The sequence below is a fragment of the Pseudopodoces humilis genome, chromosome 31 (genome assembly GCF_049639895.1).
Source record: "Pseudopodoces humilis isolate 2021_Gansu_Grassland_sample_001 chromosome 31, ASM4963989v1, whole genome shotgun sequence".
Classification (NCBI taxonomy): Eukaryota; Metazoa; Chordata; class Aves; order Passeriformes; family Paridae; genus Pseudopodoces; species Pseudopodoces humilis.
In genome coordinates this window covers 1229183-1256372 of record NC_142230.1, presented here as the reverse complement: position 1 = coordinate 1256372, position 27190 = coordinate 1229183, and the positions used below count along the sequence as shown (strand labels likewise).

The window sequence follows — 27190 nt, the reverse complement described above, 5'->3', positions numbered from 1 at the left end:
AGTACCATGTGACAGCCTGGTTTTACCTCACTCACCTGCAGCCCCAAAAAGATGGATTTAACATGTTTAAAGTCATCCTGAACAGGGCCCACATCCAGTAGGAAATGGGTGCAGAGGGTAGAGCTGCCAGTGTGGGGCTTCAACTGGAACAGCAATTCTTACCCATCCTTTAAAACTAACTAAATAAAATATCCCAGAAAATCACCACCCATTTCTTGCCTAATTGCTCATCCAGCAGCAGAGAAGCCTGTTTGCCAAGGGCTTTCTCAAGTGCATCCAAGGGATTTTTGCCAGGAATGCTGGACGAATCCCAAGATAAAACAATGCTCTCTCCAGCTTGGGAGGAGCAGCAGGGTTTTTTTTTTAAACATTGTTCTTGTATGAGGAATATTTCAGCACCAGACTTGGCTCAGGCTGCCAGACACAAGGCAGGATCTGTGATAAGCAAATCTCAAGACTCACCCAGACTCGGATGTCTATGACATCTGAGTTAAACTCAACTGGAAACACTTGGGGAGCCATTCAGGTTTTCCAGAACATCCTTCCTCAACTGTTCCAATGTTACCAAGGACTAAAGTATCACAAGTCCAAGTTCCACTCTAAGAAACACAGATTTCCACCCAATTAAAACACAACCAGAAAGAAAATTCCCCTACTCCATTCATTGAGAAACATCCTATTCTCCACAGGTGGACATACCCCGAGAAGTAATCCAATACAATAGTCTCAATTTATTTGAAATAATTCGGTTTGAAAACTTTTTAATTTAAAATTTACAGCACACATGGGGAGGAAACATGTTTTGTTACAACTAAAAGTTACCAGAAGAGTGCTGCAGGGCTGTTGTCTTTAATTTAACACTGTCATGGCTTTATTCAAAACACAGTTGCACAAAATCAGTTACTCCAAAGTTTCAGGAAAGAGTCGGAGAAGGAACCAAACCACACTATATACAGACTGCCATACAAAGAGCATTAAAATAGGACAAAACCTCTACAAAATATAAAACCCACCCTGACGTATTTGCATGAAAAGACCACCCACCAAGCAAAAAAGTTTCAAAAGTTATCTGGAGGCTCTGAATTCCTCATTAAAAAACGCTGTTGCTGCATGCCGGGCGGAGGACACGGGACCGGGGATGTGACACTGGGACAAACAGATTCTTGGGTTCGTGAGGGGCTCAGGTTCCACGTGGTGGCTGACGCACGGCACTGCGGGTGTTTGGGAAGTCTGGCCTAGGGAAGGGCTGTCACCCCTCGCAGCTCAGTCTGTCTGGTCTCAGGAGCTGGACTCGCTTACCCAAACAAGCCAACTACCCACATTATTTTAATCCATCAAAATAGACTCTTTTTTTCCATTTAAAACTAATTTTATCTGCATCAGTAACAGACAGTTAAGTAAAACCCTGATATGGAGGTGCTCTAACGTACACACTTATAAATAACAAGTTTCAATCTAAAAACAGTAAGCAAAAGGATGGGAAAACACTTTTTCTCTCAAAGCTGAGCACGGAGTGAGTGCCTCGCCCAGAGCCTTCAGGACGTGACAACCGTGCACTGACCCACCCAGGACTCATCACAAACACAGGACTTGGCTGTGGCTGCAAAGCAAGTTTCACCACGGCTTTTCTAGTGTCTTTAGAGATATTTCTTAAAAAACACAAAGCCCAAGGAGTCAGTTGTTCCCGAGTGTACCACCACCCGCCAGACTCCGCTTCGAGGCCGGGAAGGTTCGGCCCCGCTACACAGCTACAGGAGAAACCCAGAGTTAAGGCTCTAGTTGGGGGGAAAAACCACACACACAGGGAGTGAGGCTTTGCAGAACTTCAACCCTGCATGATCTAAACTCCACCGAAGAGCTGGAGGTCACACTGAACTAGTGCGTGAAATTCCTAAGGAACATCCACAGGGAACCAGGTGATGAGGAACTGACTCGCTTAGGCCCAGGAATCTCCCTCCTCCCACCCACAGGCTCTCCCCAGTTTCTGGCAGCTATTGACAGCCAGGACAGGTACAAAAATAAGTCTCTGGAATAAAGCTGTGTGTGATATTTGGTTCAGGACCTATGTGAGACAATGTCAGTCAGTGTGATACCACGACTGCACTGTGTGAAACCCAGATCATGCCTGAAGGAGGAATGCCAGAAGTCAAAATTTGTTTCCAACAAGAAAGATGTTACATTGGGGCAGATTTGAAATTATAAAGGCTGCTAGAAAAAAAGCTACTCAGCACATCCCCCATGCTTGCTCCTGATGCGTCTCTGCAGCCACTCAATGTAAACCCCCAAATATTCCCAACTGTTATACACAAACCGAGCCTTTTGCCTACAGCCAGATTTAAACAGTTTAAGAGGTGACATGCAGAGAAGGGACAACTTGGGTTCATCCTTCCCTTCAACAGTTCTAGAAAAGCTGGGGGGTGGAAAACAACACACTTGGAGGAGTTACCCGTTCACTTCTGCATCAGAAATGCATATTTCATCTATTTTATACATTTTATAGCCATGAGTGGTGCAGAATTCCCAGAATGACAATGCAAGAGCAAAGTGAGTGAAGGTTTAACAAAGATTTCTAGCAAAAAGGTTTAAAACTACACATTAATTGCTTTGTTAATACCTGCAGTGACAATGGACTTGGGAGAAAATTTATGGATTGCAACCCTTTAAGGACCACAACTCTTTCAGTTTGCCAAAATACACTCTTGAGGGAATCTAGTGAATACTCCAAACACTGAATATTGGAGCAAGCAGGAGAACTAAAACATCTTCTGAAACCCACTGAGGCTTTACCCTGGAACACCCAAAATAGAGGAGCCTTCAAAAATAAAATCACCTTCTAAAAAAACTGAAACATGGGTGTCATCTAGTTGGGGGTTTCCAGTTGAATCCATGGAAAACTTGGCCTAGAGTCAACTGATTTAAGAGAGTGGGGAATTCGCTGTAGAGCATTTTTCAATTCAGCTTTTTAAGTATAAAAACTTTAAAACCCTGAATGAAAACTCCCAGTATTAAACCCATGGGGCATGGGGTTGGATTCAGGGCTAACAATGACCAACACAGCAAGATTGTACGAAATGAAAGAGCTCCAAAGAAAAGTCTGGTGGGGGGAATTTGTCAATGGCTTTAGTGATTATAGGGCTGAAAATTGTTCTCTACAGAAGGTTCCCTATGGGCTATCAGAGTTTATCTGGAATGACAAAAGGGGCAGGAATAGTAAAACCACACTTCTGCTATAAAAAGTTAACATAGGATTTCTGTCAGGACATCTATGGTACATGGACATACAGAGCTGCATAATCACTATTGCGTCTTCCGTAACAGGAGAGTCTGGTCCTGCAAATTAATCCTCCTCTTCCTCACCTTCATCCTCGGGCTCTCGTTTCCTCTTCTCCCCTCGGACGCCCTCTGCTAAGGAGAGGGGGACACACATAGCCCATTACACTCTGCCCACGCAGCGCTGACAGCCAGGGGATGGCGATGGGGAGTGGTACAGACGCGTTCCTGACGGAACATCCCTGCACGCCCAGCAGCACCAGGATGCTGCACAACAGCCCCGAGGTTTTCCAGAGCAAAGGGCCGTGTGTGGGCAGTGTGCTCTGGTGGTGGGAGCCTGCAGGGCAATGCTGCCCCATCCAGCCCAGGAATTCCCCAGCAGTCATTCCCTGGCCCCTCCTGGCTCCAGGGCTGCATTTGTACAGAGTGAAAAATCCACACTGCTCCTTCAGAAATAACCATTTTTGCCAGTGGAAAATGCAGCACCCAAACATGCTCCACTGAGCCCAGCATGTGGAGGAGACAGGAACTCAGCTGGGGAGAAGTTCTGAGATGTGTCTTTACAGAGACATGGAAATTTTTATGAAAAAACTTATTAAAAAATACTCCAGTAAGCCACTTCATGCAAACAGAACTTTGTCCCTGTAGCAGAACTGCTTATGGAGAAGCCACTTTCTGCTGGATAAAGGGAAAGCTCCAGCTGCTCCTGGGGCTGCCAGGTTTTGCTGGCGGAGACTGGTGCACTTGAGGGATATTTTCAATGTATGTAAATAATAAAATGCACAGCAGAGCCCCACTCCTCTCCACACTGGACAACAACAGTTTCCAGCCGTGCAGGAGATAGTGTCTTTCCTTTCAGAAAGCTGTTGTTTCTTCATCACTTTTACTTTACTTTTGTTTTTGTGTTAACGTGCATGTCCCAAACCCACAAAAATTACAGAGGATTGTTTCAGTCACAACTTGAATACCTGAGCACTTACCTTCTTCCTCCTCATCACCTCCTTCAACATAGTCATCATCATCCTCTTCATCCTGTACAAAAATTGGGAGATATCTTTACAATTGCTGTTTATTAAAGTCTTGCTTCCACGATGATCCCAAGCAGAAAACCAGGAATTCCCTGCACTTTCCCCAGCAGGGCATCAGTCAGCCCCAGAGGCTCATTTCTTTGCTTTTCCCCACTGCTCACTACCTTAGGCCAGCTCAAGGTTATTGACAAATTAAGTGTGAGAGAGATGGCAGCAGCTCTAGATTGCCTTTGAACCTGCAGTCAGTAAGGGCCTGGAGGAAAAGGTGCACAACACTATCCTCTTCCCAAGTTACTGTGAAAATTAGTAAGTTGCTGCACTGTTTTGTTTTTTTTTTTGTCTTGTTCTAAAGCTGATAGATTAGAAATGTAAATGAATTAACAATCAGCTCCAAAGAATTTGACAATCTCAAGTCTTGTTTTTGTATCCCTCTGCTTGGTGGAATTAGACAGCGGAGTGTGACAAGTACAAATGGAGAAACAGGCTTGATACTGGCTCTTGGAGTACTGGGATTAAACCCACTCCACATTAACTCCCTGAGCAAAGTGAACTCTTATCAAAGAAGCAGTACTGGCTGGCCACAGGGGCCTGCAGTCCCAAGCCAGGGTGCTGCTGGTGCAGCCTCGCACACAAAGCCCCACAGCAGGCACGTTCTCCTGTCGAGACCTTGCAGCCATCAGGGGCCAGGACCTGACCAGGGCCCAGGGCTTTACTGCTGTCCTGTAATTTGTGTGACCAGTTTAGAGCTACAAGAACTCTACTCATCACCTTCTGAAAGGTGGCTGTTTTCTGTACTCTGGGAACTGTACCAGAAGTGTTTTCTGTAACCACGGAACCCCACAGGAGCTTCTCTTTGCTTCCTGCATTTGTCAGAATTTACAAACTTCACCTGAATTTCTTCTTTCATCAGGTATGAAAGACCAACTTCCTCCTCCTCTTCACCTTCCCCCAAATCTGAGGCTCCATCATCCTCATCATCTTCCTCTTCATATTCTCCTGGAGGCCCAGCTTCATTCTCATCATCATCGTCATCTTCATCCCCTTCTGCAGCAAAGGACACACACGCAGACCAGAAGTTCAGTTTCGTTCACTCCTCTCTGAGTACAGCAGGATGGGCTGGCTCTAATAGTTTTTTTCCTGAAGGATTTGGGGATTTTTATTTTTTTCTAAATCCAGGCAACACATGGGAAATGACCATAATTGTAACCAAGTTAAATTCTGTCATTTTTTCTCTGAGAAAGACTTCCAGAGTTTTTCCATCACAAGCTTCAGGCAAGACTCTCCATGTCTGAAGCAGCTAAAAATGCAAACCCCTGCCAGCAGAAGGGGCTGACAGCCATAAAAGCTCCCCTAAGGACTGCAACCAAGTTGGGACCAAAAGAAACTAGGTGAGCTTTTGGAACTAAAATTTGTATTATACTGAAGCAGGTGGCTGAAGTCATTACCAAACCCTGTAAAATCGTAATTTTTTATTCAAAATAGTGTGCGTGTCCCCTTGCTCTGTATTGCTCAGTGGCACAAAGGGCTTTACTGCTGGCAACAACTCTGAGAATATTTGTGTCTTTGCAAAAGTATCTTTAGTAATTCCCTTAAGCCCAAGCAGCTCCTGCAGGACTGGAACCCTCTGACGGGAGTTTCTGCTCTGTATCAGTGCATTAATGCCAAACACACTCTGAACTCTGCTATTCAGGAGCACGAGCAGAATTGCACTCATGCTCAGGAAGACCCCATGCTACACAGAGAGCTTTATTCCAGCATCCCATTCCTACTCCGGGTTTGTTTCAGGAAGTTACCGTCATCATCATCCTCTGAGTCTGGTGCCTCGTTGTCCTCCTGATCAAACCCATCCAGGTATGTGATCTGCTGGAGCAGCTCAAAGATGCTGTCCCTGTAGTCCTCAAGGTTTGTAATCTCACAGTTGAACAGGTCAAGGCTCTTCAAATTCTTCAGGTTTTGCTGAAAATAAATGGAAAGTTTTTTTCCTGTAGTGCTCCCCGATACAGCAGGGTCACAGCCCAAGTGTAACAGAATTTACTTTGTCCTCAGCCCTCATTTCTAGTTAGAATTTTTCTCCTTCAAAGTTCAGTCCAAGTTGCTGGCAGTGGCCAAATCTCCAGCGAAGGCACTGGGAGTTGTGTGGAACAATTCCCACGCAGCTCCCAAAGCCCCAGACTCTCCCACACCTTGGGGGCTGGGTTATGTGCGCAGAGCCCAGCTTTGGACAGAAACCCAAATCATCCAGAAAAATGGCAGAATGGATCACCACGGGCAGCTCCCTCCTCTGCTTCATTGTCCCACTCCTGGCTGTATCACACCCGAGTCTGAGTCACTTCACGGCTTAATGAAAACTCATCAGACAAACACACCTTAACAAACAAGCACAGGGGAATCAGCAGGACACGCCTTGGCCACTTTTTCTTCAAAGACAAAGCAAGCCAAATCATCCCTGGTTTGGGACATCCCATTCCTGACACATTTTCCAGCAGTGCGGTTACACATGCTGTCCTATAACCATGCCACTGAGTCTATCCAACCAGACCAGCCATGAGACTGATGAACATTTGTACCAATATTAAGGGTTCTTGATAAAAAATAGTACTTATTACATCTCCCCAGAGCCCCTCCCACTTCACACTCACAAGAGCTTCCACAGTGCCAAGATCTTTGATTTTGTTGCCACTTAGATTTAGATATGTGAGATTAGGACATCTCTCTGCAAGGACCTCCAGGCCTCCAGAAATGACGTTGTCGCTCAACTCCAGCTATTGTACAGAAAAAAAGGAATTAACAATTAGATTTGCAGTCTTGGATTCAGCTGCATTGCTGTTAATTGTTCTCCCTTTAAGAATGTAATCACTTTTGAAGATTCACCCAAGGTAACAAACTTTGTCTGTCAAAAAGTTCCTCTACAAATTAAAAACTGTTCCTTGAAGTCTCATGGGTTTGGGCACCGCAGTTTTAAGCTACCAGGACTGGAGTTCACTACCAGCAATGAGTGACCCAAGGGCATCCCACCAAGGCTCCCTGCTCAGCAAGGCACAGCTGGACCTTCACCATGTCCACAGCCAAGCAGTTACTGCCCCAAGAAGTGCTGGCCAAGCCCAACTCACTACAGTTAACTGGAGACGCCCAGAACAGTTTCAGTTTTCAAAAACACCTCTCAGAGGCACGTGAAGCACCTTCAGCGCCACGCGAGTCCGACCACGAGTGCTGCAAGGTGCGACCACGGCTTGCCCCCCCTGACTCTGCCATCCCAAAGCACTGGCAGCCAGGAGATACCCACCTTCCGCAGCTTACTCAGTGTGGGGAGCTTGGCCAGCGACGTCAGCTCAACGTTGGCCATGCTGAGAAACTGGAGCTCCTTAAAGGAGTCATTGAGCCCTTCGATTTCCCCGTTGCTGGACCGGCAGTTATCGAGCACCAACTCTGTCACCTGCAAAGAGGCCAGTGAGGCACGTGTGGGTGCGACAGCAGCGAACTCCCGCTCTCACCTGAACCCCACCTAGAGACTGGGCACTGGCTGCTGGTTTGGGGCTTCATTTAAAATCAGAGCAGTCTTCTGCCCAGAAATCAGCAACACCCACCCAATTTAAAAATTATGCAGCAACTTCCCTTCCTCTAAGCACGCATTAAACTCTGCAAAAACTACCACCTGACCCCAAAACTCCATCGATGGACTGGTACAGCTGCTCTGGCTCCCCACAGAACCTCTGCAGCCAGGACACATCAGCTGCCCTGTACGCAACTGCTGACTTCTCCTCAGGTCTCATCATTTAACTGTGCATAACCAAACTCATAAAACCAGTTTCTCTCTGAACCTAAAACCTTCTGACTCCAGATTATTTTCCCAGAGAGTTCTGGAGGTTAATTGAACCCGAATAAATAATTTCCTTGTGCCCAAGCCACTCGATAATCAATATAGGTCGTGTACATGGAGAAGCAGCAATAAGAAGCAACCAATTAATTTCAAATTACTTTATCTAGAGTGGAGTGTCCACTTGATAAAGGACAGTAACAAGGTGACTCTTTCCTTTCCCCAAACACTAACAAAATTTTGGGAGTGCTGCAGACCCCAAGCAGCACAAAGCCAGCTTCCCACTATTACTTTATTTGTTTCATTGAAAGACCACCATTATTGCACACAGACACCGAATTGTAAGGCGAGCCGCTGGGGAGAAAGGGAGGTTCCCAGCTTCGTACCCGGCAGCTGCACGCTGGCAGCGCGAGGAGGCCTCTCCGGGTGCCTGCCTCCCGCAAACACGGCTGCGTGGGTTAAAACAACAGTTTCGGGCAGCTTTTCCCCCCCAAACCCACGTGCGCCAGGTCAGGGAAAGCGAGGGGCTCTGGACTTTTCTCTCGGGGCGGACCAGGCGCCGGTTCCTCAGCGGGAAGGGGGAAGCGAAGCTCCGGAGCCAGCGCGGGGCCCCGCCGCGCACGTGCGCTCCCGCCTTTCCAGGGCTTCTGGGCTTTCCTTTTTTGCTTTTTTTCCCCGGTTCTTTCCAAAGAAATGGAAAGTTGGAAGCGCGGGGGGACGCGGGAGGGGTATGGGGAACCCACAGCACGCCCGGCGGGGCGGCGGGCGCGGGAAACAACGTTAATTATATTAATTAAAGGCGCCGGGATGAACGACGGGCCGCGACCGGGGCCGCCGCCGTGACCTGTTTACTGCGGCCGGGGGAAGCGGCGGATTAACGCCGAGGGAAGCCGAGGCCGCCGCACCCCCCGGGAACTTCGGGGCACCCCGAGAGAGGAGGTGGAGGGGGAGTGCGGGGGGGCCGCGGGTCCCGGGGCTGCGCCGGAAGCGCCGCCCGCGCCCCGCCGGGCCCTGCGCCACGGCTGACCCAGATTCGGCAGCGGTGCCGCCGGGCCCGCGCGGCCCGAGGCGGCAGCGACGGCCCCACGGGGCGGGGGGAGCGCGCCCCACCGGCCCCGCCGCCCCTCACCTTCTCGGGGGCCCGGTTCCGCAACTCCAGGTTGATGCGCTTCTTCATCTCCATCGCCCCCCCTCCCGCGGTTCCGCACTGGCGAGGGAGGGTGGCCAAGAGCGGCCGCGAGGGTCGCTGCGGCTGCGGCGGGCGCCGGGAGCGCGCCGGGAGTGGGTCGGGGGTCGCCGGGGCCGCCCCGGCCGCGCCGCTCCGCCGCAGCTCCGGCACCGTCAATGGCCGCCCTCACACTGCGCCTCCATGACACGGCGCATGGCGCCCCCCCCGGCCACGCCCCGCCCCGGGGCGGGGCCTCCCCGAGCCGCACAGTCATTGGCATGGGGGGCGCCGCGCCATTGGCCGAGTGCGCTGCCCGTCCGGCCGAGGGGCGGGGTTTGTGTTCGCGCGCGGGGGCTGGCGGCTGCGCGAGCCCTGAGGGGGCCGGGCCGGGCCCGGGGTCGCGGCTCTGAGGGGCCGCGGCCGGCCGAGGTTCGCAGCTCCGGAGGGGTTGGGCCGTGCGCGGCCGTCCCCGCCCGTGCTCCCCTGTGGGCGCCGTGTCCCGCCGCGCCGCCTCGGAAAGGGTCTGCCCGCGGCCGTTGTCGCCCCCGGTGTTCCTCGGGGCGCGCGGGGCTCCACACGCCAGGTGTCGCGGTGGAGGGAGGTTCGCACCCCGGTCCAGCGCGGACGGGACCCTGCGGGGTTGGGCACATCCCCTCACTCCCGCTGCCGTCACATGCCCGGTGCTATGAGTGAGGGTCCAGGGGCGCGCGGGGGTCTCCGGTCTTGCGAATTTGTATTATTTTTTGGTTAATTTGGGCGATGGCAGCACTGCCAGCGCATCGGGGAGGGGAGACAGTTTCACACAGCTGAGGAATAGTCCGATTCCTAAAATCTGAGCCACTCGGGGGGATATATGAGGCTCATCTCCCTCTCTGAGTGGATACATGGGATTTGTATCCCCCTTGGGTTGCATATGTGGGATTTCTATCCCCCTTGGGGTGGATAGATGGGATTTATATTCCACTCTAGTTGGATATATGTAATTTAGATCTCCCCAGGTGGATAGATGGGATTTATATCCCTATGGAAAGTCTTTTCCTATTTATAATTAATAATTAATGAGCATTTCTCTATTGAAGCTTTTCTCCTGGAAAATGATCCTTGAAAAGAGCCTGCGAGCCGCCAGCTCATGCCCAGGCAGGACAATCTTGGGACAAACAGTTCCAAATATTTACATGTTGACTCTTTTAACTTTGGAGACAAATAACCGGAGACATTTTGGCAACATGGTGACAGAATTTAAAAAAACAAAAACCAACAACCCAACATGAGAATCTTGGGTTTGTTCCAGCTTTGTATAAACTCCATGGAGAAAATATTTCCTGTTTCAGGATCAAATGGGGAGAGGTCATCCAAAGAGTTTGTCTTGTCTTTTAGGAAAGGGTTAAAATGGGGTTGGAAAGGCTGGATATTGTGAGTGCAGGAATGGAGGAAAAATGGGAGAGATAAAGGAAAACCGGTGAAGGATTATTTATTTGTTCCGGACCCATGGGATGTGGATGGAAGCAGTTCATGTTCTTCCCAGTGGAGCTTGAAGGGCTGACCTAAGGTTCATGTTGATGGACAATAGTCCATCACTGGTGAGAACAAGGAGTTGGGAATTCACTGAGGGAAGACAAGAGAATATTAAAGGCAGGAGAGCAGCCCCAGCCCCCATCCATAATTGCCTAAATCTGTACCAGATCGCCTTCACAGGTCACTAAACAGGGTGTTTTCAACCCTGGAGCCAGTTCCCTCCTCACTGCTGGCTGTGGGTGGCTCTTCCCTGACCATGTTTGTGTGTCCCTCACTGGTTCTTTTGCAGCTGAAACCCAAAAACAGCCGCTGTGGGCTGTGGCTGCCCCGGGACACCGCTCCTGGACTGTGGCAGGCGTGATGGGAGCAGGCGCGGCAGGATTTGGCTCCAGGATGGTTTGATAAGGAGCTGCTGGAAAACACCAGAGACCTGGAGAGCTTCTGCTTGCTTCCTGCTGGGAGGTAAGTGGGAAAGGTTCTCACAACTGCAGGGAAAATCCTCTTTGTGTTAAAGCTGCTTATCCCAGGGGTTTGCTGGGAGAGCTGGGTGGCTGCTCACGGAGACAGTAGCTGTGGAGCCACCACCATCCTCTGAGTGGGGGGAAAAGGGTAAATCTGGGAAAGGAACTTCCAAAAGAACATGAGGATGGTGTCATTTTGGGACTAAAGAGGTTTGGGTGAATATTCCCAGCTTTGGGAGCAGGAAATTTCGGGGTGTGCCCATGTGGGGTGCGTTTCTGTCAGGACATCACTGTCCCGAAACACCGCTGGAAGGTGAGGATTTGATCAGGAAGATTTGTAACTGGAGGATTTGCTCTGGAAAGGAGCAATTCAATTTATAGTTAGGCCAGGTTACAACAAACTGGTTTATTTTCAATGTCTGCATTAGAGGGATGGTATATAGAAACATACCACTTCTTTTATTTTCCTTTAATTGCTTTTTACTCCACTCCAGGCTTGGAAATCTCACTGCTGTGTGATCCTGAATAATTTTCCAGGGTGTTCTTGGCTTTTTTCAATCCATCTTTATGGCATCACAGAGCCAGGAGGTGGCACTGCCAGGCAGTGTATCTAGTCTCTCTCCTCCAGACGCTTCTGAGCCCTTTTCAAGCCTTTTCGCTTCCTTAGGAAACAGAAGTTTTCTTTCCAAGGCTGGGGCCTGGATAACCTGGGAGTGGTGGGACAGGCCAGGGCTGGCACCGCTGCTCCATGGGTGCACAGGAGGTGGGTGGGATGGGTCGTACCTGCTCCCAGGGTCTGGGCGGTTTCTGAAGGGCTCTGGGGACTGTGACCACCATGAATCTCCTGTTGGCTCGACTCAACCTCTTTTGTCCTCTAGGGTTACGTGGGTGCACCTGGGCCAGTTTTCCATCCCTCCTTCCTGTTAACTCTCCCAAGGAAAAGCAACGTAGGCACCGAGTGTGGGAGTGCACTTTTTTCCTCCAAAAAGGTATTTAACTGATTTTTTTTACCAAAATCAGCCATTTCTGCAACGGTTTGCTCTCTGTATGGGGGGCTGGGGTGGTGGGAGGTTTTCTGGTCCAGCTTCTCATCACACCCAGATACTGTGGGTGTTTCTGGAAAATAAATGGTGTGAAGAGCAGTTGTGGAAGAAACAAAGTTGGGAGTTCCTGGCTGGGTTTTGAGGCTTGAGAAGATCCTTCTGATGGGACAAGCACTGCACACATTGTTTGTATTTGTTATGCCAGTTCTGGTGGTGGTTATGGGTTATTTACTGTGAGAGACCGTGCACCAGTTGTTGGGGATTTTATTGACAGAGGTTGTTATTTACAGCAGAGTCTGAGGAAACAGGAAGGGACTGAAGTATTGCAGAGCTCTCCGTGCTCGCGCCGTGGGGCGGCACCGTCCCTCCACCAAAACCTCAGACACAAAATCTCGCAGTTCCAGAACAGAGACAACGCCTTGTGGAGAGGATGTCATTGTCAACGCCTGACAGTGTCCTGGTCACCACCCCAGCCACCGTGTTTGGAATGAGGGAAAAAGGTAAGCAGGTTCCAGAGCGTGGCAGGACGGGGGTCGGCATATTCCTGTGATGTTGGAGAGTTCCATCTGTAGGAGAAGGTTGGCCAGGTGGGACAGAGCTTCAGAGGAACCTGGGCAGGAACCAGCTGGTCTGTGAGGTTCATCCCAACCCAAACCATTCCAGGGTTTTATGGAACAGGATGTTTGAGTGGATGAGCAGTGGGAGGTGCCTGGCTGCTCACACCTGTGAAGGTCCCACTGAACGCCAGGAGGTCATTGGGAAAATGCCCTGGAAAGCCTCTCCAGGCTATTAGTGGCATCAGAGCTGCTGGTGAGTTCCCTGGCATCGCATCTGGATGCCTGGAAGGGTTTGTTATCTTTCCATTGTTTTGGAAAGTTGCTGCTTCAGAAAGAATTTGATTTCCCTGGGTTAAAGGACACACTTTGAGTGAGTGTTGAAATCCCAGAGTACCTTTGGAAGAGGAGTCTGGGGGTCATAGCAGGAGACACAGGAAGCTGAGGAGGATGATGAGGGTGAGGTGGCCCTGCAGGGATGGTCCCAATGATTCCTGGGAATCCTGGTGAGCCAAGGAAAATCAATCAGTAAGAAAGTCCCAGCTCTGCCTGTGGCAGAGCTCCTGAGCTGACAAGCACCGACCTGACTGTTGTCAACATCCCTGGAATCCCCTGGAGCATTTGTGTCTGGTAATCCTGAAATCATGGTGGTGGCATTCTCTTCTGGAAACCACTTCTCCCAGTCCACCTCTCCAATGGTGCTTGTCTGGATGTGCAGAAAGAAAATAACCTGATATGTCACAGCATAGCATTAACTCCTAGTCTAAAAATCAGCAGTTTTAATCCATTTATTTTTCCTTGTGGCAGAGATTTGGGTGAGGAAAACCTGTTTTTTGGGGAGTACTGAGATAAACCCAACTCACCTCATATGTATCCAACTCATACATGTATGTGGCAGGGGTTGCCGTGATGTTGTCATAGTAATAATCTTCTGTGGAATAATAGTAATTACCTGGAATGGAAACAGTTCCAGGTGAGGTGGCACTATGGGGGTGGAGGACACCTGTCCAGAATGGGGTGAGATGAGTCCCTCCCCCATGTCCTGGGTTGTGATCGCCCAGCCTTTCCCCCTGAGAAGCCAGTGTATCTCAAATTAATCTGGACAACGCAGAGAAATCCTTTCCCAGCCCCAGTTAACTCACTCAGGCTTGTGGAAAACGGTAAAAAGGCTTAAAAAAGGCATTTCTCACTTAAATGTGCCATGTAGTCATATAAATCCTGTGCGATCTCCTCCATGTCATCTTGGACCTCTGCCTTCCCTGAAAGCAAAGGAACAACGTGTGGATCATCATGCAGCGCCTCGGGTCGAGCTGTGGGTGTGGGGTCATGTGAAGTTCCATTGATTTATTGGTGCTTTGGGCAAAACCCGTTTCCTGTGGGACTGATGGATTTACAACCTGACCCATAATTAGATCCCAATGAAAGGTGTGGGAGGTCAGACCAGAGCTGGGGTTCTCCTCCGTTTTTGGGTGTGGGTGTGCCGGAAGCGAGAGATGCAGTGGTGGGGATGGAGCCTCTGCACCCCAGAGCCAGAGCTGGGCTGGGGCTCCCCTGGGATGAGCCGCTCATCCAGGATCCAGCTGCTCCAGCGCCTTTGGCTGTGGAGCTGCCAAGGGCTCAGAAGGGACCCTCCTGTTTCCATAGGGCTGAGCCACTATAAATAAATTCTGGCCCATGTGACATTGTCACAGTTGGAGCAAGTGGCTCATTCCCTATTCCAAACACAAGGTTCTGTGCGTTTTCTTGTTTTTCGGGGGGATTTTTTAAAGCAAATTAATTGGGAATATTAATGTTCTAATAGTCACAGATTCATGACAATGGAAGATATGGAATAAGGTATTTTATAGTTTGATATTAATCTATAGTCATAAATAAGGTAAAATTGTCATTATAAGTTGCACCATTAATAGCTGGAATGATGGCTGTCAGTCATGCCCAGGGCCAGCTGTGGCTCCAGGTCTCTCTCCAAACCCTCCCACTTCTTCCTCTCATATCCCTGACTTTTTCAGCACTGGCAAAGCCTGTGGGGGAAGCCCAGGTCCCAAAATTCTCATTAGGGAATTCTCTGAAAACAGTGACTGAGGCTGAAGATTGCAGGGTGGGATCGGGGCTCTGCAGGAGGGACAGTGCAGCCTCACCCGTCGTGGTGTCAGGCACCCCAACCTGTCCCACTCCCATCCTGAGCTTTTGGGGAAATTCGGGCTGAAGTCGGGACTTGCCCCACCCCTCTCCTTCCCACGCTCATCCTCTGACAATGCCCCAGCAGCGCTGAGCTCTGGCTCTGGGGCACATAATCCTGTGCTTTCCCAAAAGCCACTCCGAGCCGGCTCTTGTGTTGACACTGCAGTCACACTAACGGCAACCGTATCCCAAAAAGAGCTTCCAGCTGGGAATCCCCTCCCTGATGTTTCATGTTTGGGTCCGTTCCTTCAGTGAGGAGAAGAAAGGGAAAGAGGAAGAGGGAGACTCTTGGCATGGCAGAGCTGCAGTTCCCACTTCCCCTCAGCCGCTGCTTCTCTGCATCCGAACTTCCCAGAGATGGGGGAATACCATGCTCATCCCTAAGCAGCTCCAGGCTGGGGTTTTTCTCCCTCAGTATCTTGATTCCACTCTTTCCCATCTCAAAGTTCCCAAGTAACTCTCAGGAAATCCTGTTGGGGCTTTTTCCCTGTGTCTCCTAATAGTTCCCAGCTGGAATTTGCAAATGATTTGAACACAATGTGGGAAACGTTCACTATCCCACTGTTCTGCAAGCACACATTTATGGAACTTGCAGTAATTTACATGGTGTATTCCCGGTATTTTTTTGCCTGCAATCCCCTTTCTCCAAGAAAATCCCCCCCAAGATCTTTCAGCTTCTAAACCCCTCCATCTGCCCCGCGGCATCCCAGGAGTGTGGGAATAATCAGAGCAGCGAGCTGAAATCCAGCTGCCCTTAGGAAAGCCCGGGAAACACGGGGAATGTATTTACCCGTCAAGGAATGAAGGAGCAGGAGCACAGCGATGCAGAAGTTCATCGTCCTCCGTTGGGTGTCGGCTGCCGGGAGCGGCTCCGCTCCTGCTCCGCGGGCCCTTCCTGAGCCGTCCCGGTGGGGCAGGAAATGACTCGGGGGGGGTTGAGAGCGGGAGGGAGCCCGAGCTGTGCCCGGCGCTGCAGCGGAGCGCGCTGAGCGTGTCCCGGGTCCCGTGTCCCGGGTCCCGTGTCCCGGGTCCCGGCGGTGGAAGTTTCCCGTTGTGGAGGCGTTTCAGATGGCTGAATTGCAGATCTAGGGAAGTTTTCCCCGGGGAGGGTTAGTGCCGCTGGATGAGTTCTCATATGGAGGGAGGATGGTTTTGATTATGTTCTAACAGAGCAAAGCAGAGCTATAAATAGCAAATTCTTCTGGGAGCGAAAGCAGAGATGCTGACTAGGAGCCAGAGTAAAAGTCCTGACTTCCCGTAAAATCTTGGGGTATTTTTTTGGCTTGGCTTCATTTCCCCTTCCCATGCCTCAGTTTCTCCATCAGGAGGAAGAAACGTGAACGGTCATGGATTTATTTTAATTTATAGTGGGTAAAAACACCCTGAGGAGAAGGCGATAGAAGAGCTCCTGCAAGGAGCCGGCGGGATCCAGGTGGGAGCTGGTGCAGACTGGAGGGGGAAGGAAAAGGGGAAGCGAAGGAGATAGAGATGATGTAAAGGTGGTGTAAAATCAGCTATTTTTGTGACTCTTGAATATGGAGGTTAGAAAACCAGGAAAGAACAAGACGAGTCTTGCTAAGTACAGGAGGAGCTCTGTTTTGGGTTGCAGGGCCATGGAATCATGGAAGGGGTTGGGAGTGGCCTCAAAGCTCATCTCATCTCATCTCATCTCATCTCATCTCATCTCATCTCATCTCATCTCATCTCATCTCATCTCATCATCTCCTGTTGATTTTAAACCAAAGATTTCTGTAGATTTTAAGGATTCAAATCAATTTTAAGCCAAAAATTCCCCAAAGCAGACTTCTTTTCCTACCAACAGTGGACCAAACTGAAGAATTTTTCCAGCGTATCCCAAAGCCAATTCTCAGCCTCCCTGGGGACCTCTGTGCTTTGCCGAATGAGCTTCCCCCATCCATAGAGAGATGTTTAGCGAAGGGTTAAATACCCAGGAATGCCGAGCAGGAAGTAATTCTCTTCAAATCCTCCTCTCTGCAAGATCCTCCTCTCCCTCCTCCACAAAAATAACATTGGAACTCAAAAATCCCAACCCAAGCAGAAATCTGAACTTGTAGTGAAAAACCCCAGCAGGGCTGGAGGCACTGGGGGAGCACGGAAGGGTTAAAATATCCTGGGATTAAAGGAATGGGCAGGGAAGGGGCGAGGAAGGTCCCTGAGGATGATTATGGCTTATCAGATGAGTGGATGGGGTTGAATGGACAAACCCTTGGCATGAGAGCTGGGAGTCAGAATTCAGTGGGATTTGCTTGCTTGGGGTTTTCTGACTCTTCAGAACTGGGTGTGATGGTGTAAGACTTGGAAAAATCGAGAAAATGTGGAGAATCCACTAAGGGACATGGATAAAATGTGCCATAAGGTGGTAAAAGGGGGAAACAGCTGCTCTTCCCTGGCTGTGACCAGCTGGAACATCCCAGCAGCATCCTGCATCCCAGGTGCAGATCTTGAATTGTGTTTCTGGATGGAAAAGGAAAGGAAACGTCTCTATTGTTGTTCTGTTTTCTTTTTACCTTTTTTCTTACTGATTCTTCACATCTGGTAACACAGAGCAAACCCAATGCAGCCACAGAAAGGAGGAAGACCAAGGGCTTTTCCATCTCCCATCCTAAAACCTTGTTTCCTATTCCCCAAATCCCTATTTTGCTCAATCTTTCTACTTTTTTGTCTTTATTTTTTTAATTATTAAAGGGTTTTTTTTTGCCAAAATCCGACAGTAAAATTTGCCACAGCAACAGAGCAGCAAGGGAGGGGCACCTTTCCTGAGGGAAAACTCAACACGTGAACCAAAAGAGAGGGAAAAAGGAAGGAAAAGGAGAAAAACAGAAGGAAGAATGAGACTCTTGTTTTTTGCCATGAGGGAGCTGCATCACAGGGATGCTCTGGGCACCCAGAGCCTGGTGCTGTGTCGGGGGGTTCAGTCCAAGGAGGAAGGTGCAGCTGAAGTCAGCGATGCTCGGATGCGTTGTGTCATTTCCCAGCTTTAATAGGCGGAAGCGAAACAAGAAGGGAAATTAATACAACGCAGCCGGTAACTCCCGGTTCTTCCCTGAACAATGCCTCGTGCCCAGGAGATTCGCGGGATTCCTGCGGAAGAGGCTGCAGGGGACATTGTTTGGAGTTTTCCTTGCAGGAGACGTGAAGATGGATGGAAAAGCCAAGCCCTCATGGCACCAGTGCCCAGCACTCCCTGCAGCACCGTCAGTCCACAGGGAGGTGGAATGAGCTGCCCATCCCATGGGAATCTGGAGGGAGCGGCTTTGGAGCTGTCCAGGCTGTTGTTGCTGGCTGATGGAATTTTTTAGTCTAAATAAAGTTTTCCTGCTCTTCCCAGCTCCTCTGTAAACAGTGGCAGCATGGGGGTGGAGGACAGAATCAGAATGGGAGATGTAAGGGGCTTGGAATAGAGAAAAAATTCTGCTTTAAAGAAGAATTCCTTGAAAATAGAAGAGGAGAGAGGAGAGAGGAGAGAGGAGAGATGTTCCGGCAGATGGGTGGTACTGGGCATAGACTGTGTCAGGTGTCCCCAGTGCAGTCCCTGTCCCGACTGTCCCTGGCCCGACTGTCCCTGGCCCGACTGTCCCTGTCCCGGGTGTCCCTGTCCCGACTGTCCCTGTCCCGACTGTCCCTGTCCCGACTGTCCCTGTCCCGACTGTCCCTGTCCCGGGTGTCCCTGGCCCCAGCTCCGGCCCTGGTCCTACCCCCCCCCGGGAGAGGCCTCCGGGCCGGCAGGGGGCGCAGTGCGCGGCCGCCATGTTCGCTGTGCCGGTGCCGGGGCCGGGGCCGGTGCGAGGCGGGCGGCCCCACACGGCGCTGTGGGGGCCAGCGCGTTTCTGGCCGTGGCGGGGGGGTCTGGCAGGCCCTTGGGGGGCACCGGGGGATGCCGCGGCGCCGGGGGCGGCTGAGGGAGCTGGTGCCGGAGTGAGGATCCTTGGGATCGAGTGAGGATCCCTGGGATCGAGTGAGGGCCCCTGGGATCGAGTGAGGGTCCCTGGGATCCCTGGGGCGAGTTCGGGGGCAATGGAGAGCATTGAGAGAGCAGCACTGGGGCTTTGGGGGTCCTGGCCCGGCTGTAGCGAGTAGCTCTGCCTGATGCTGGTGAAAATTGTAAAAGGGTTTTACTCTTAATTCAAAAAGTAATTTGGAATGGAATTACAGAGGACAGAGGCACACCCAGCCTTTTCTGGCATATCCGTCAGGGTCTCCCTTCCTGTGTCTGGATCTTAAGAGGCAGATGTCCAGGGGGAGGTCCAGGGCTGGGGACCTCAGGGCAGGACCCCTCCGTTCTCTCGTGTTTGTCACCCTGGGGGGGTCTCTGCCCCCGGAGCAGCCAGTGGTGCTGGGGCTGATGCTCTGGGGTGGGGGGCACTGGGACTGGAATGCTTTGCCCTTCTCACCCCTGTTCAGCTCCCGGGTGGGGGGTTGAGGTGCAGCGGGGGCTAAATTATTTTTTGGTTAAGAGTAAAACCCTTTTGCAAGAGCACGGGACACTGTGGCTGGTGGGGAGAAGGGGAGGGGGGAGAGGGGTCGCTTCCCCCATTGTGCTCTGCTCCAGCCCTGGGGGGTTCTGGTTTCTTGGGGGTGATGGGGTCCAGCTCCAAAGCCCCTCAAAGGCCCCCGTTCCCTCCCCATAAAGAGGCACCAGGAGGGGGAAAGGGCTTTATTAACAGTGTGGGGGGGGGCAGTGTGGGCCCCTCCCAGCGCAGCCTGGGGGTCAGCGGGAGTGTCCAGTGGCCATGGGGGAGCGGCGAGAGGAAGCCTTGAACACGACGTCCTGCGCCTGTGCCCGCCTCGCGCTGCCGGGGCAGAAACCAGGGTGAGAGGGGAGGCTCTCCATGGAGCTCGGGGTGCCCCTGCTGTGGGGGAGCCTCTGAGGAGGATGGGGGGGTCTCACCGCATCCGCTTGGCCCCAAAGTGGATGGCGAGGAAGAGGCCGACACAGCCGGCGACGGTGCCAAAGATGATGGCGATGACCTCACCTGTGTGACACCGGGGGGCTCAGGGAGGTGCAGGGGTGACCCCCCAGCCCAGCCTCCCGGCCTGGCCCTACCTGTGGAGTATCCCTCTGGCTCTGCAAGGGAAAGGCCAGGGTCAGGGCCATTGTGCCCAGCTGGGGCTCCAGGAGCCATGTGAGGGGTGCAGGGGGCCCTTCCCACCCCTCCGCTCACCCCTGGGGAAAGACGAGAGCACCGGGCGCTGGTTCAGCTCCTGCGGGGCGCGGAAATTGTCCACCAGGAGCTGGGGCTCCTCCGGCTCGGCCTCCTCCGTGGAGTAAAGGCTTCCCTGGAGCTGCTCCAGCTGGAAGGGGAAGGGGGCAGCACTGGGGGCCGTGTTCGCCAAACCTGGGGGGCTCCCCCCGGAGCGGGTCCTACCTGGGCCCGGCTGATGCGGACGGGCTGCGGGAAGACGGTCCAGAGGACGCTCTGGAAGCAGGGTGGGGTGGTCAGGGACCCGTTGTACCGATAGTAGCGGTCGAGGTGCGCGGGCAGCAGGTCCCGGATGCTGAAGGAGGGAATGGCCACCGTCTGCCCTGTGGGGGGGGAGCAGTTGGGGGTGCTGGGAGGGGCATTTGGGGTTCCCCCCTCCCTCTCCTCACCTGCGTAGCGGATGCTGCCAAGATGCTTCAGGATGTTGTCATAGGCAGGGTGGGGGTCATCTCCCACCTGGAGGAGTGAGGGGGGGATCAGTGAGGGGCTGGGGAAGCGTGGGTGGGTGGGGGGCTGTGTGGGGTCCGTACCTCCAGGAGGACGCCGAGCACGGCCAGCCCGCCGGGGTGCTGCTGTGCCGCGCTGGCATCGGCGAAACGCTCAGCGTCGAAGTGCACCACGTGCATCTGCGGCACAGCGGGGACCCCCTGAGCCCCAGCCCTGCCACCCCCAACCCCTGCCCCGGCTCCCTTCCTGCACCGCTGCCTGCACCCGTCCCAGCACCTCCGGCAGTGCCCAGACCTGCTGCCTGCTCCCACTCCTGTTTCCCACCCTTTCTTCCTTCTGCACCCCGTCCCCTCCCTGCACTCATTTAACATTTCACACCCCTGGACCCATTTCCCTCATCAGGACCCCTTTTCCATTCCCTGCAGGAAATTCCTGTAGTACAAACCCATCTTCCACACTGTTCCCATGCTGCTTCCCACACTGACACCCCTTCCCACAATCATTTCCCACACAATTCTCACGCCATTTCTTGACCCCAGACCTGTTGCTGTCCTCCTTTCCCACCCCATTCCTCATCCATTTCCCGCCCCCAGACCCATTTTCGGAGCTGTTTGCCGGCCGACCCGCAGAGCCCCCGTACCTCGGCGGGGGCGCGGTGCCCGTCCAGCAGGTGCTCAGCGCCAGCAGCGTGGCCGGGCCGGCCCCAGTGGAAGTGGAGCTGTACGGCAGCGAAGGTGTGGGGCAGCCCCCGGAGCCGCAGCGACGGTGGCAGTGCCAGCACAGCTGTGGGACAGGGGGTCAGCAGGGCTGGGACACCGGGGCCTCCCCCGCTTCTTCCCCCGGTGCTCACCGGTGTGGCCGTTGTTGGCGAGGCTCAGCCGGGGGCTCTCGGGGTGCTCGTAGCCCTCAGGCTGCAGCGGCGGCAGCGACAGGTCCGGCTGTGCCCACGCCGTCGCGATGTCGATGGGTGACTGCGCCCGACCCCCACACTCTGGGTGTCCCTCGTGCCAGTGCTGCTGCCCATGGGGGCCTGGGGGGCACCAGAGTCCAGCTGGGACCCCCCCAACCTCACCCTGGGGGCTGCTTCACCCCGCAGGGCCCCGTGACCCAAAGCGCCCTCGGTGGCCCCCAAACCGGGACGCGGGTGACATTCCCAAGGGCCTCGTTAATCTGCTGGGGACATTTTTTCCAGCTGGGGGAGCTGGGACAAAGCCGAGCCCGCAGGGCCGGGGGGGCACCCATGGGTCCCCTGGACCCGGCAGGATGGGGCTTAGCGGGATTTGGCCAAGGCCGGATCCTAATTGGATTTGGCAGCAGGAACCTTATGTAAAGGAGCACAAAGGGACCATTGGAGCGAGGGGGACAAGGGGGGGCAGGAAGGGGAAAATGGGGGGCTGCACCCATTCGCCCCTGCCTGCCTTGGGGACCCAGGTGGGTGCCCGTTTGGGGGGACCCGGGTGTCTGGGGGGGAGCGAGGGGAGTTCTGTCATGCAGCCATCTCCATCCCATTTGGGGGAACCCAGATGTCCAGGATCAAGGGGGAGCTGTCACCCATCCACTTCCCCACCCTCTGGGCAGACCCATGTGAGCCCCTCAGCTCAGGGGGTGTGGGGGGTGCTTTGGGGGGGGTGGGGATAAATGGGGGTCCCTGGGTGGGGCCCCACTCACCCTCATACATCCAGTGCAGACCTGTTGGGGAGAGCAGAGGCATTGGGGGGGAGTCTCAGCCGAGCCCCCTGGCCCAACATGGGGTCACCTGAGGGGGGCTGGGGCTGCACCCCAGAGCTGGATCTGCCAGGGGCACCCCGGGAGGACTCACCAGCGGGCAGGGCGGGGGCCAGGCCCCCCAGGAGCAGCAGCACACTCAGCATGGCGGGGGGCAAGGGGGGCTGGGTGCCACCGGCCCGGCCCTAAATACTCACCCAGGGGGACGGGCCCCCCCGGGGGGACGGGGAGGGCTGGAAGGGCCATGCCCGGGATGTTGGGGTGTGAGGAGGGTGGAGATGGGGCTGTGGGCTTGCTGGGTCTGTGGGACTGTGAGCTCAGGACTTGTGGGATGAGGGGTTTGTAGGATTGGGGTTTGTGAGGCTCTGGGGGACTCTGAGGGTTTGGGGGACCTGAGGGGGGGCCTCGGGCCTTGTGGAGGGTCGTCTGCTGGGGTATTGGGGGGGTCTGGGGGGTCACCCTGGGCCTGGTGGAGGGAGAGCTGGGCTGGGGGCTCGGGGCCCTGGGAGGGATTTGGGGATGAAAATGAGGGGGTGGGGGGGAGGGGTTGGGGGTTCTCGGGGGGGTGTGGGGGGGGTCCAGGCAGACCCTGCACGAGTTCCCCGGCCCCGCCCCTCCCCGGGAAGCCCCGCCCCGCGGGCGTTCCCCACGCGCGAGCGTGACGTCACACGGCCCCCCCGCCCCCACGTGGTAGCCCACGCGCCGCCCCGCCCCCGTTATGTAACGGCGAGGGGGCGGCGCCCCCTCGCCCACTGGCCGGGGGCCCCGGCCGGGCCCGCCGCCCATTGGCTGGGGGCGCGGGGGGCGGCGCCGGCGGGCCGGGGGCGTGTCCTGGGACCCCGCAGAACACGCCCCGCTGCCCGCCAGGGGGCGCTGCCCTCCGCCGCGTGCCCCGAATCGCGGGGCAGGGGGGGCGTGGCGGGAGCCCCGCCCTCCGGCCAATGAGCGGGGGGGGCGGCACGAGCCAATGGTAGCAAGGGGGCGGGGCCTCACGGGGCGCAGCGACCAATTGGAGCGCGGAGGGGCCGGGCCCGGCTGGAGGCACGTGCGGCCGCGCACGTGTCCGCGTGGGGCCGCCGCGGGCGGGGCGGGACCGGCGCCGGGGACAGAGAACCCGGGACACCGGAACAGCGGGACCGGCACGAGGACAGCGACCGTGGCACGGGGACACCGGTACGGCGACAGTGTTACTTGCTCAGGGACATTGACACCGGCACGGGAAACGGGGACAGCGATACCAGCAACGGCATCGGGACCCTGATACCAGGACAGGAACGGGGACGGTGATACTGGAACAGTGATACCGGCACTGGGTCAGGGGCGGGAACAGCGATACCGGCACCAGCGCATCTGCAGCCGGGAGCAGGTGGGATCCGGGGTGACCGGGGTGGGGGGGGGGTCCTGGTCGTGGTCCTGGGGGTCCCAGTGCGGGGGGGAAGGTCCCCATCACGGGGGGGGCTCCTGCAGGGGGGGGATCTCGTCCTGGGGTGGGGGCGGCCGGCGGTGGAGCTGGTGGGGGGGTTCCGGGGCTGGGCAGTCCCGGGGCCGGGGTGTCCAAGGGTTGGGGGAGGAGAGGGAGGTGTCCTGTGGCCGGGGATGGTCCCAGTGCCAGGTGGGTCCCTGCACCCCTCACCCTGTCTGAGGAGATGCCAAATCTCCTTCCCCGGGAGAATGTGAGGTGGCACTGGGGGTGTGGGGGTGACACCCCTATGGGAGAGCGAGGCAGTTCCTCGTCTTCCATTTTTGTCCGATATCCCCCTTTTTTTCCCGTGTTTCCCTCCCTTCCCCAGACAGCCTCGGCTGGGTGACCCTGCTGGAGCTGAACGCAGGGAGAGGCTCCCCTGGGGGGGGCACCCCCGCCATGGAGTCCCCCGCCCGTGTCTGCTCCTGCGGCTCCCCTGCCTCTGACAGCGAGGTCGAGGCTGGCAGCTCCCCCCGGAGCCCCCCCAAAGCTGAGCGCAGCCGCAAGCGCCCGGGGGGGCTGGACCGAGCACCCCCTGAATCGCCGCCATCACCCCGCGGGGGGAAGCGCCCGCGGAAAGGGGAGGGAGGGGATGTCCCTCCCAGCGACGGTGATCGCCTCTTTGCCCAAAAGGTGAGGTTTTGGCAGAAGAGAAAGGGGCACCCCCAAAGATGGGAGGTGGGAGGAGGGCTTGGTCCCCTAAAAAAAAAAACCTGTGTCTGCCTCAGTTTCCCCACCTGAAACGGGTGGGTAGCGATGAGCAGGATTCAGGGGCCGAGAGAGTGGTAAGTGGGGCTTGGGGGGGTGAGGGGGGATAAGGGGGTGCACGAGATCCCCTTCCCAGTCTGGATGCAGCCTGGTCACCTCCTGCTCCCCTTCCTCGCAGTGCCGGGAGCTCCGGGGCTTCATCCGGCCGCTGGCGGAGCTGCTGGAGGGGCTGCGGCGGGGCCGGTACGACAGAGGTGGGTGCCCCCCGCAGCTTCTTCTCCCCCAGGCACCTCTTTCCCCCTGTGGAAAATTCACACCATTTCGGGACTCCCCAGGGCTGAGCAGCTTCCAACAGAGCGTGGCCATGGACCGGCTGCAGCGGATCATTGGGGTCCTGCAGAAGCCAGAGATGGGGTGAGTGTCCCCAGACGTCCCCGGGGGACGGGCAGGGGACACCCTCGCGGGTGCCCTCCCTCCGCAGAGGGTGACAGGAGCTGTCTCCCCGCAGCGCCCGGTACCTGGGGACGCTGCTGCAGGTGGAGGCGATGCTGCGGCTCTGGTTCCCCCACGTCTCCCCCAAACCCGCGCTGGACCCGGTCCCTGCCGCGGCTCCCCCGCGCCGCCGCCCCCCCGCCGGTCCCCCCGGGGCTCCCCGGTGCCGCCGCCTGCCCGGGGACCTCCCCGGGGACCTGCCTGTCGCCAGCCCCGCAGGGACCTTACAGCAGCGGGGGTCCCCCCAGTGCCAGGCCGGGACCCCCGAGCCCCCCCCGGCGCCGGACGTGTGACGCCCCCCCCGGCTCGGGGGGGGGAGATCTCGTCTACATTTCTTGGTTTTGCCTTTTTTGATTGTTTTTTTACCGGTGGTCAGTGAGACCCGCGGGCGGGAGGGACTGACCGGGGGGGCCCGAACCCCCCCAGGAGCCCCAATCCCGGGGCGGCCGCGTGCCTTGGCCAGAGCGGAGCCCCCTCCCCGCGGGGGCCGGGCCCTCCCGGGCTTGTGCCTTCCCCCGTGGCCTGGGGTGGCTGGGGGTGACTGTGGCTGAGGGGTGTGGACCCCCCGAGCGGGGGTGTCCCACAGCCGGCCCTGCTGGAAGCAATAAACGCCGCGGGAGCGGCCGGGGCCATCCGGTGTCGTGTCCTCTGTCCCTTGGGAGGGCGCGGGTGGGTTCCTGTCCCTGGGCGGATCCTGTCCCCAGGGGGCTCAGAGCCGTCCCCTCCGCTGTGGGACCCCGAGTGCCCGCGGTGCCTCCAGTCCCGGCTCCGGGCGGGCCTGGCGGGAGGGAGCGGCCCCCGGTCCCGGTCCCGGTCCCGCTCTGCCCCGCCGGAAGTTCCCGAGTACCGGAAGTTCCTCCCAACGGAAGTTCCGCCACAGCAACTTCCGGTCCGGGCGCGGAGCGGCCGCGGCTTCACCGGGGTCAGTTGGGGAAGGGAGCGGGACCGGGACCGGGACCTTTCGGCCGGGGCTCTGCCGGGAGCGGCCTGACCAGGGCACGCCGGGGGCGGGGGGAGGCCCGGGGCAGCGCCCCGACAAGACCGTTCGTGGGGCGGGGGGGTCCGTGTCTTGTTCCCTTGGGGCTGTGCGGGAAGGACCGGCCCCTCCGTTCCCGGGGTTCCCTGCCGTGTCCCGGGGCGGGGGGCACGAGGGACCGGCTCCTCCGAGCCCCGGGGCCGCCCGGTCCCAGTCGCCGCGTCCCCCAGCAGCGCGGCCATGGCGAACCACCTGCGCTTCGTGGGCCGCACGGTGATGGTGCAGAACGGAAACGTGGAGGCGGCGTACGGCGTCCTGAACAGGTGAGCACCGCGGAGAGCCCCGGGGCCAGCGCTCCACAGCCCGCCTCTGGGCCCGGAGAGGCCCCAGTTCCTTTACTGGGTTCAGAACCAGAATTTCATGAGCAGAAGGGTACGGGAGGGTCGTGCCGGGTTTTTCTCACCAGCTCCACGTCCCGCCGCCCCCTCGCATGCGGGTGTAAGTAGCGAGAAATACAGGAATAGCTCAGCACAGACCCAGGCGAGGGCAGCGGAGGAAGAGACGGTGCCACCGCTGAGCTGTGTGCGATCGCTGGTCCCACCTGAAATGAAACTCGGGGAGGATTCCTTCCCCTCCTCACGGAGGGACGGGAGGAGAAGGAGCTGAGGGTCCCCGTGGGGACCGAGCTGTGCCCGGGGTTTGCAGCGTGGGGTGCTCGTTCCTCCCCTCCTCGCACATCCCAGAACTGTTCCTGCCGCTGTCACCGCTCTCTCCCTCCCGCAGGATCCTGGCTCAGGACGGCGTGGCCGATGCCGTGCGGCGCTCCCGGTACTACGAGAAGCCGAGCCGGGCGCGGCGGCGGCGCGCGTTCGAGGCGTGCCGGCGGGTGTACTGCGCCGAGATGGCGCGCAGGATCGCCTTCCTGGCGCGGAGCAGCCGGCAGGACCCGTGGCTGGGCTGCTAAGGCGCGGCCAGCCCAAATAAAACCCTCTCGCTCTGCTCCCCGTTAATTGAGTTTAATTAATGACGGCGCGAGGGGAGGGGCGGGCTCGGTGGGCGGGGCCAGGGGGCGGGGCTGAGCGCGCGCCGGGCTCCGCCCCCTGGTCGGGTTCGCCCCTCCTTCC

The 27190-nt window shown here is 56.0% G+C and overlaps 5 protein-coding genes and 1 long non-coding RNA gene across 15 annotated transcripts; 3 read left to right on the top strand and 3 right to left on the bottom strand.

Moving 5' to 3' along the window:
• Positions 1 to 730: 730 nt before the first annotated feature.
• On the bottom strand, positions 731 to 9401 carry ANP32E (acidic nuclear phosphoprotein 32 family member E). Of its 2 annotated transcripts, none has more exons than XM_005533466.3 (7): positions 9242 to 9401; positions 7582 to 7731; positions 6938 to 7060; positions 6092 to 6254; positions 5188 to 5342; positions 4251 to 4302; positions 731 to 3405 (listed from the first exon to the last, which is right to left on the bottom strand). In XM_005533466.3, the coding sequence occupies exons 1-7, from the start codon at positions 9293 to 9295 to the stop codon at positions 3338 to 3340; spliced, it is 765 nt and encodes a 254-aa protein (XP_005533523.1). In that variant the 5' UTR covers positions 9296 to 9401; the 3' UTR covers positions 731 to 3337. The 2 variants fall into 2 exon arrangements, with proteins under 2 accessions (XP_005533523.1, XP_087924603.1); XM_088068477.1 differs by having other exon boundaries at positions 731 to 3402; positions 9242 to 9395.
• A 247-nt stretch (positions 9402 to 9648) lies between these two features.
• Positions 9649 to 18383, top strand: LOC106628786 (uncharacterized). Of its 3 annotated transcripts, none has more exons than XR_015774743.1 (5): positions 9649 to 9863; positions 11085 to 11257; positions 12135 to 12245; positions 12590 to 12799; positions 18183 to 18383. It is a non-coding gene; the product is annotated as an uncharacterized LOC106628786 (long non-coding RNA). The 3 variants fall into 3 exon arrangements; XR_015774744.1 differs by lacking the exon at positions 18183 to 18383 and adding an exon at positions 17767 to 18152 and having other exon boundaries at positions 9649 to 9881; XR_001332190.2 differs by having other exon boundaries at positions 9650 to 9881.
• On the bottom strand, positions 11644 to 17705 carry LOC148182395 (uncharacterized). Of its 2 annotated transcripts, XM_088068479.1 has the most exons (6): positions 15825 to 17705; positions 14044 to 14112; positions 13717 to 13805; positions 13437 to 13559; positions 13251 to 13356; positions 11644 to 12865 (listed from the first exon to the last, which is right to left on the bottom strand). In XM_088068479.1, the coding sequence occupies exons 1-5, from the start codon at positions 15868 to 15870 to the stop codon at positions 13273 to 13275; spliced, it is 411 nt and encodes a 136-aa protein (XP_087924605.1). In that variant the 5' UTR covers positions 15871 to 17705; the 3' UTR covers positions 11644 to 12865; positions 13251 to 13272. The 2 variants fall into 2 exon arrangements, with proteins under 2 accessions (XP_087924605.1, XP_087924604.1); XM_088068478.1 differs by having other exon boundaries at positions 11644 to 13356; positions 15825 to 17703.
• A 1136-nt stretch (positions 18384 to 19519) lies between the features above and the next one.
• CA14 (carbonic anhydrase 14) lies at positions 19520 to 22791 on the bottom strand. Of its 3 annotated transcripts, XM_014261984.2 has the most exons (11): positions 22523 to 22791; positions 22372 to 22392; positions 21554 to 21733; positions 21344 to 21486; positions 20787 to 20882; positions 20646 to 20712; positions 20422 to 20579; positions 20218 to 20347; positions 20100 to 20120; positions 19944 to 20028; positions 19528 to 19845 (listed from the first exon to the last, which is right to left on the bottom strand). In XM_014261984.2, exons 1-11 carry the CDS (start codon positions 22572 to 22574, stop codon positions 19764 to 19766), a joined length of 1035 nt encoding a protein of 344 aa, XP_014117459.2. In that variant the 5' UTR covers positions 22575 to 22791; the 3' UTR covers positions 19528 to 19763. The 3 variants fall into 3 exon arrangements, with proteins under 3 accessions (XP_087924602.1, XP_087924600.1, XP_014117459.2); XM_088068476.1 differs by lacking the exon at positions 20787 to 20882 and having other exon boundaries at positions 19520 to 19845; XM_088068474.1 differs by lacking the exon at positions 22523 to 22791 and having other exon boundaries at positions 19527 to 19845; positions 22372 to 22414.
• A 590-nt stretch (positions 22792 to 23381) lies between these two features.
• Positions 23382 to 25722, top strand: CIART (circadian associated repressor of transcription). Of its 3 annotated transcripts, XM_088068708.1 has the most exons (5): positions 23382 to 23794; positions 24219 to 24523; positions 24777 to 24852; positions 24934 to 25012; positions 25107 to 25722. In XM_088068708.1, the coding sequence occupies exons 2-5, from the start codon at positions 24290 to 24292 to the stop codon at positions 25381 to 25383; spliced, it is 666 nt and encodes a 221-aa protein (XP_087924834.1). In that variant the 5' UTR covers positions 23382 to 23794; positions 24219 to 24289; the 3' UTR covers positions 25384 to 25722. The 3 variants fall into 3 exon arrangements, with proteins under 3 accessions (XP_087924834.1, XP_087924833.1, XP_087924832.1); XM_088068707.1 differs by having other exon boundaries at positions 24223 to 24523; positions 24777 to 25012; XM_088068706.1 differs by having other exon boundaries at positions 24777 to 25012.
• A 104-nt stretch (positions 25723 to 25826) lies between these two features.
• On the top strand, positions 25827 to 27076 carry MRPS21 (mitochondrial ribosomal protein S21). 2 transcript variants are annotated; one of them, XM_088068709.1, is made up of 3 exons: positions 25827 to 26012; positions 26297 to 26389; positions 26850 to 27076. In XM_088068709.1, exons 2-3 carry the CDS (start codon positions 26307 to 26309, stop codon positions 27028 to 27030), a joined length of 264 nt encoding a protein of 87 aa, XP_087924835.1. In that variant the 5' UTR covers positions 25827 to 26012; positions 26297 to 26306; the 3' UTR covers positions 27031 to 27076. The 2 variants fall into 2 exon arrangements, with proteins under 2 accessions (XP_087924835.1, XP_014117471.1); XM_014261996.1 differs by having other exon boundaries at positions 25961 to 26012; positions 26300 to 26389.
• Positions 27077 to 27190: the final 114 nt, after the last annotated feature.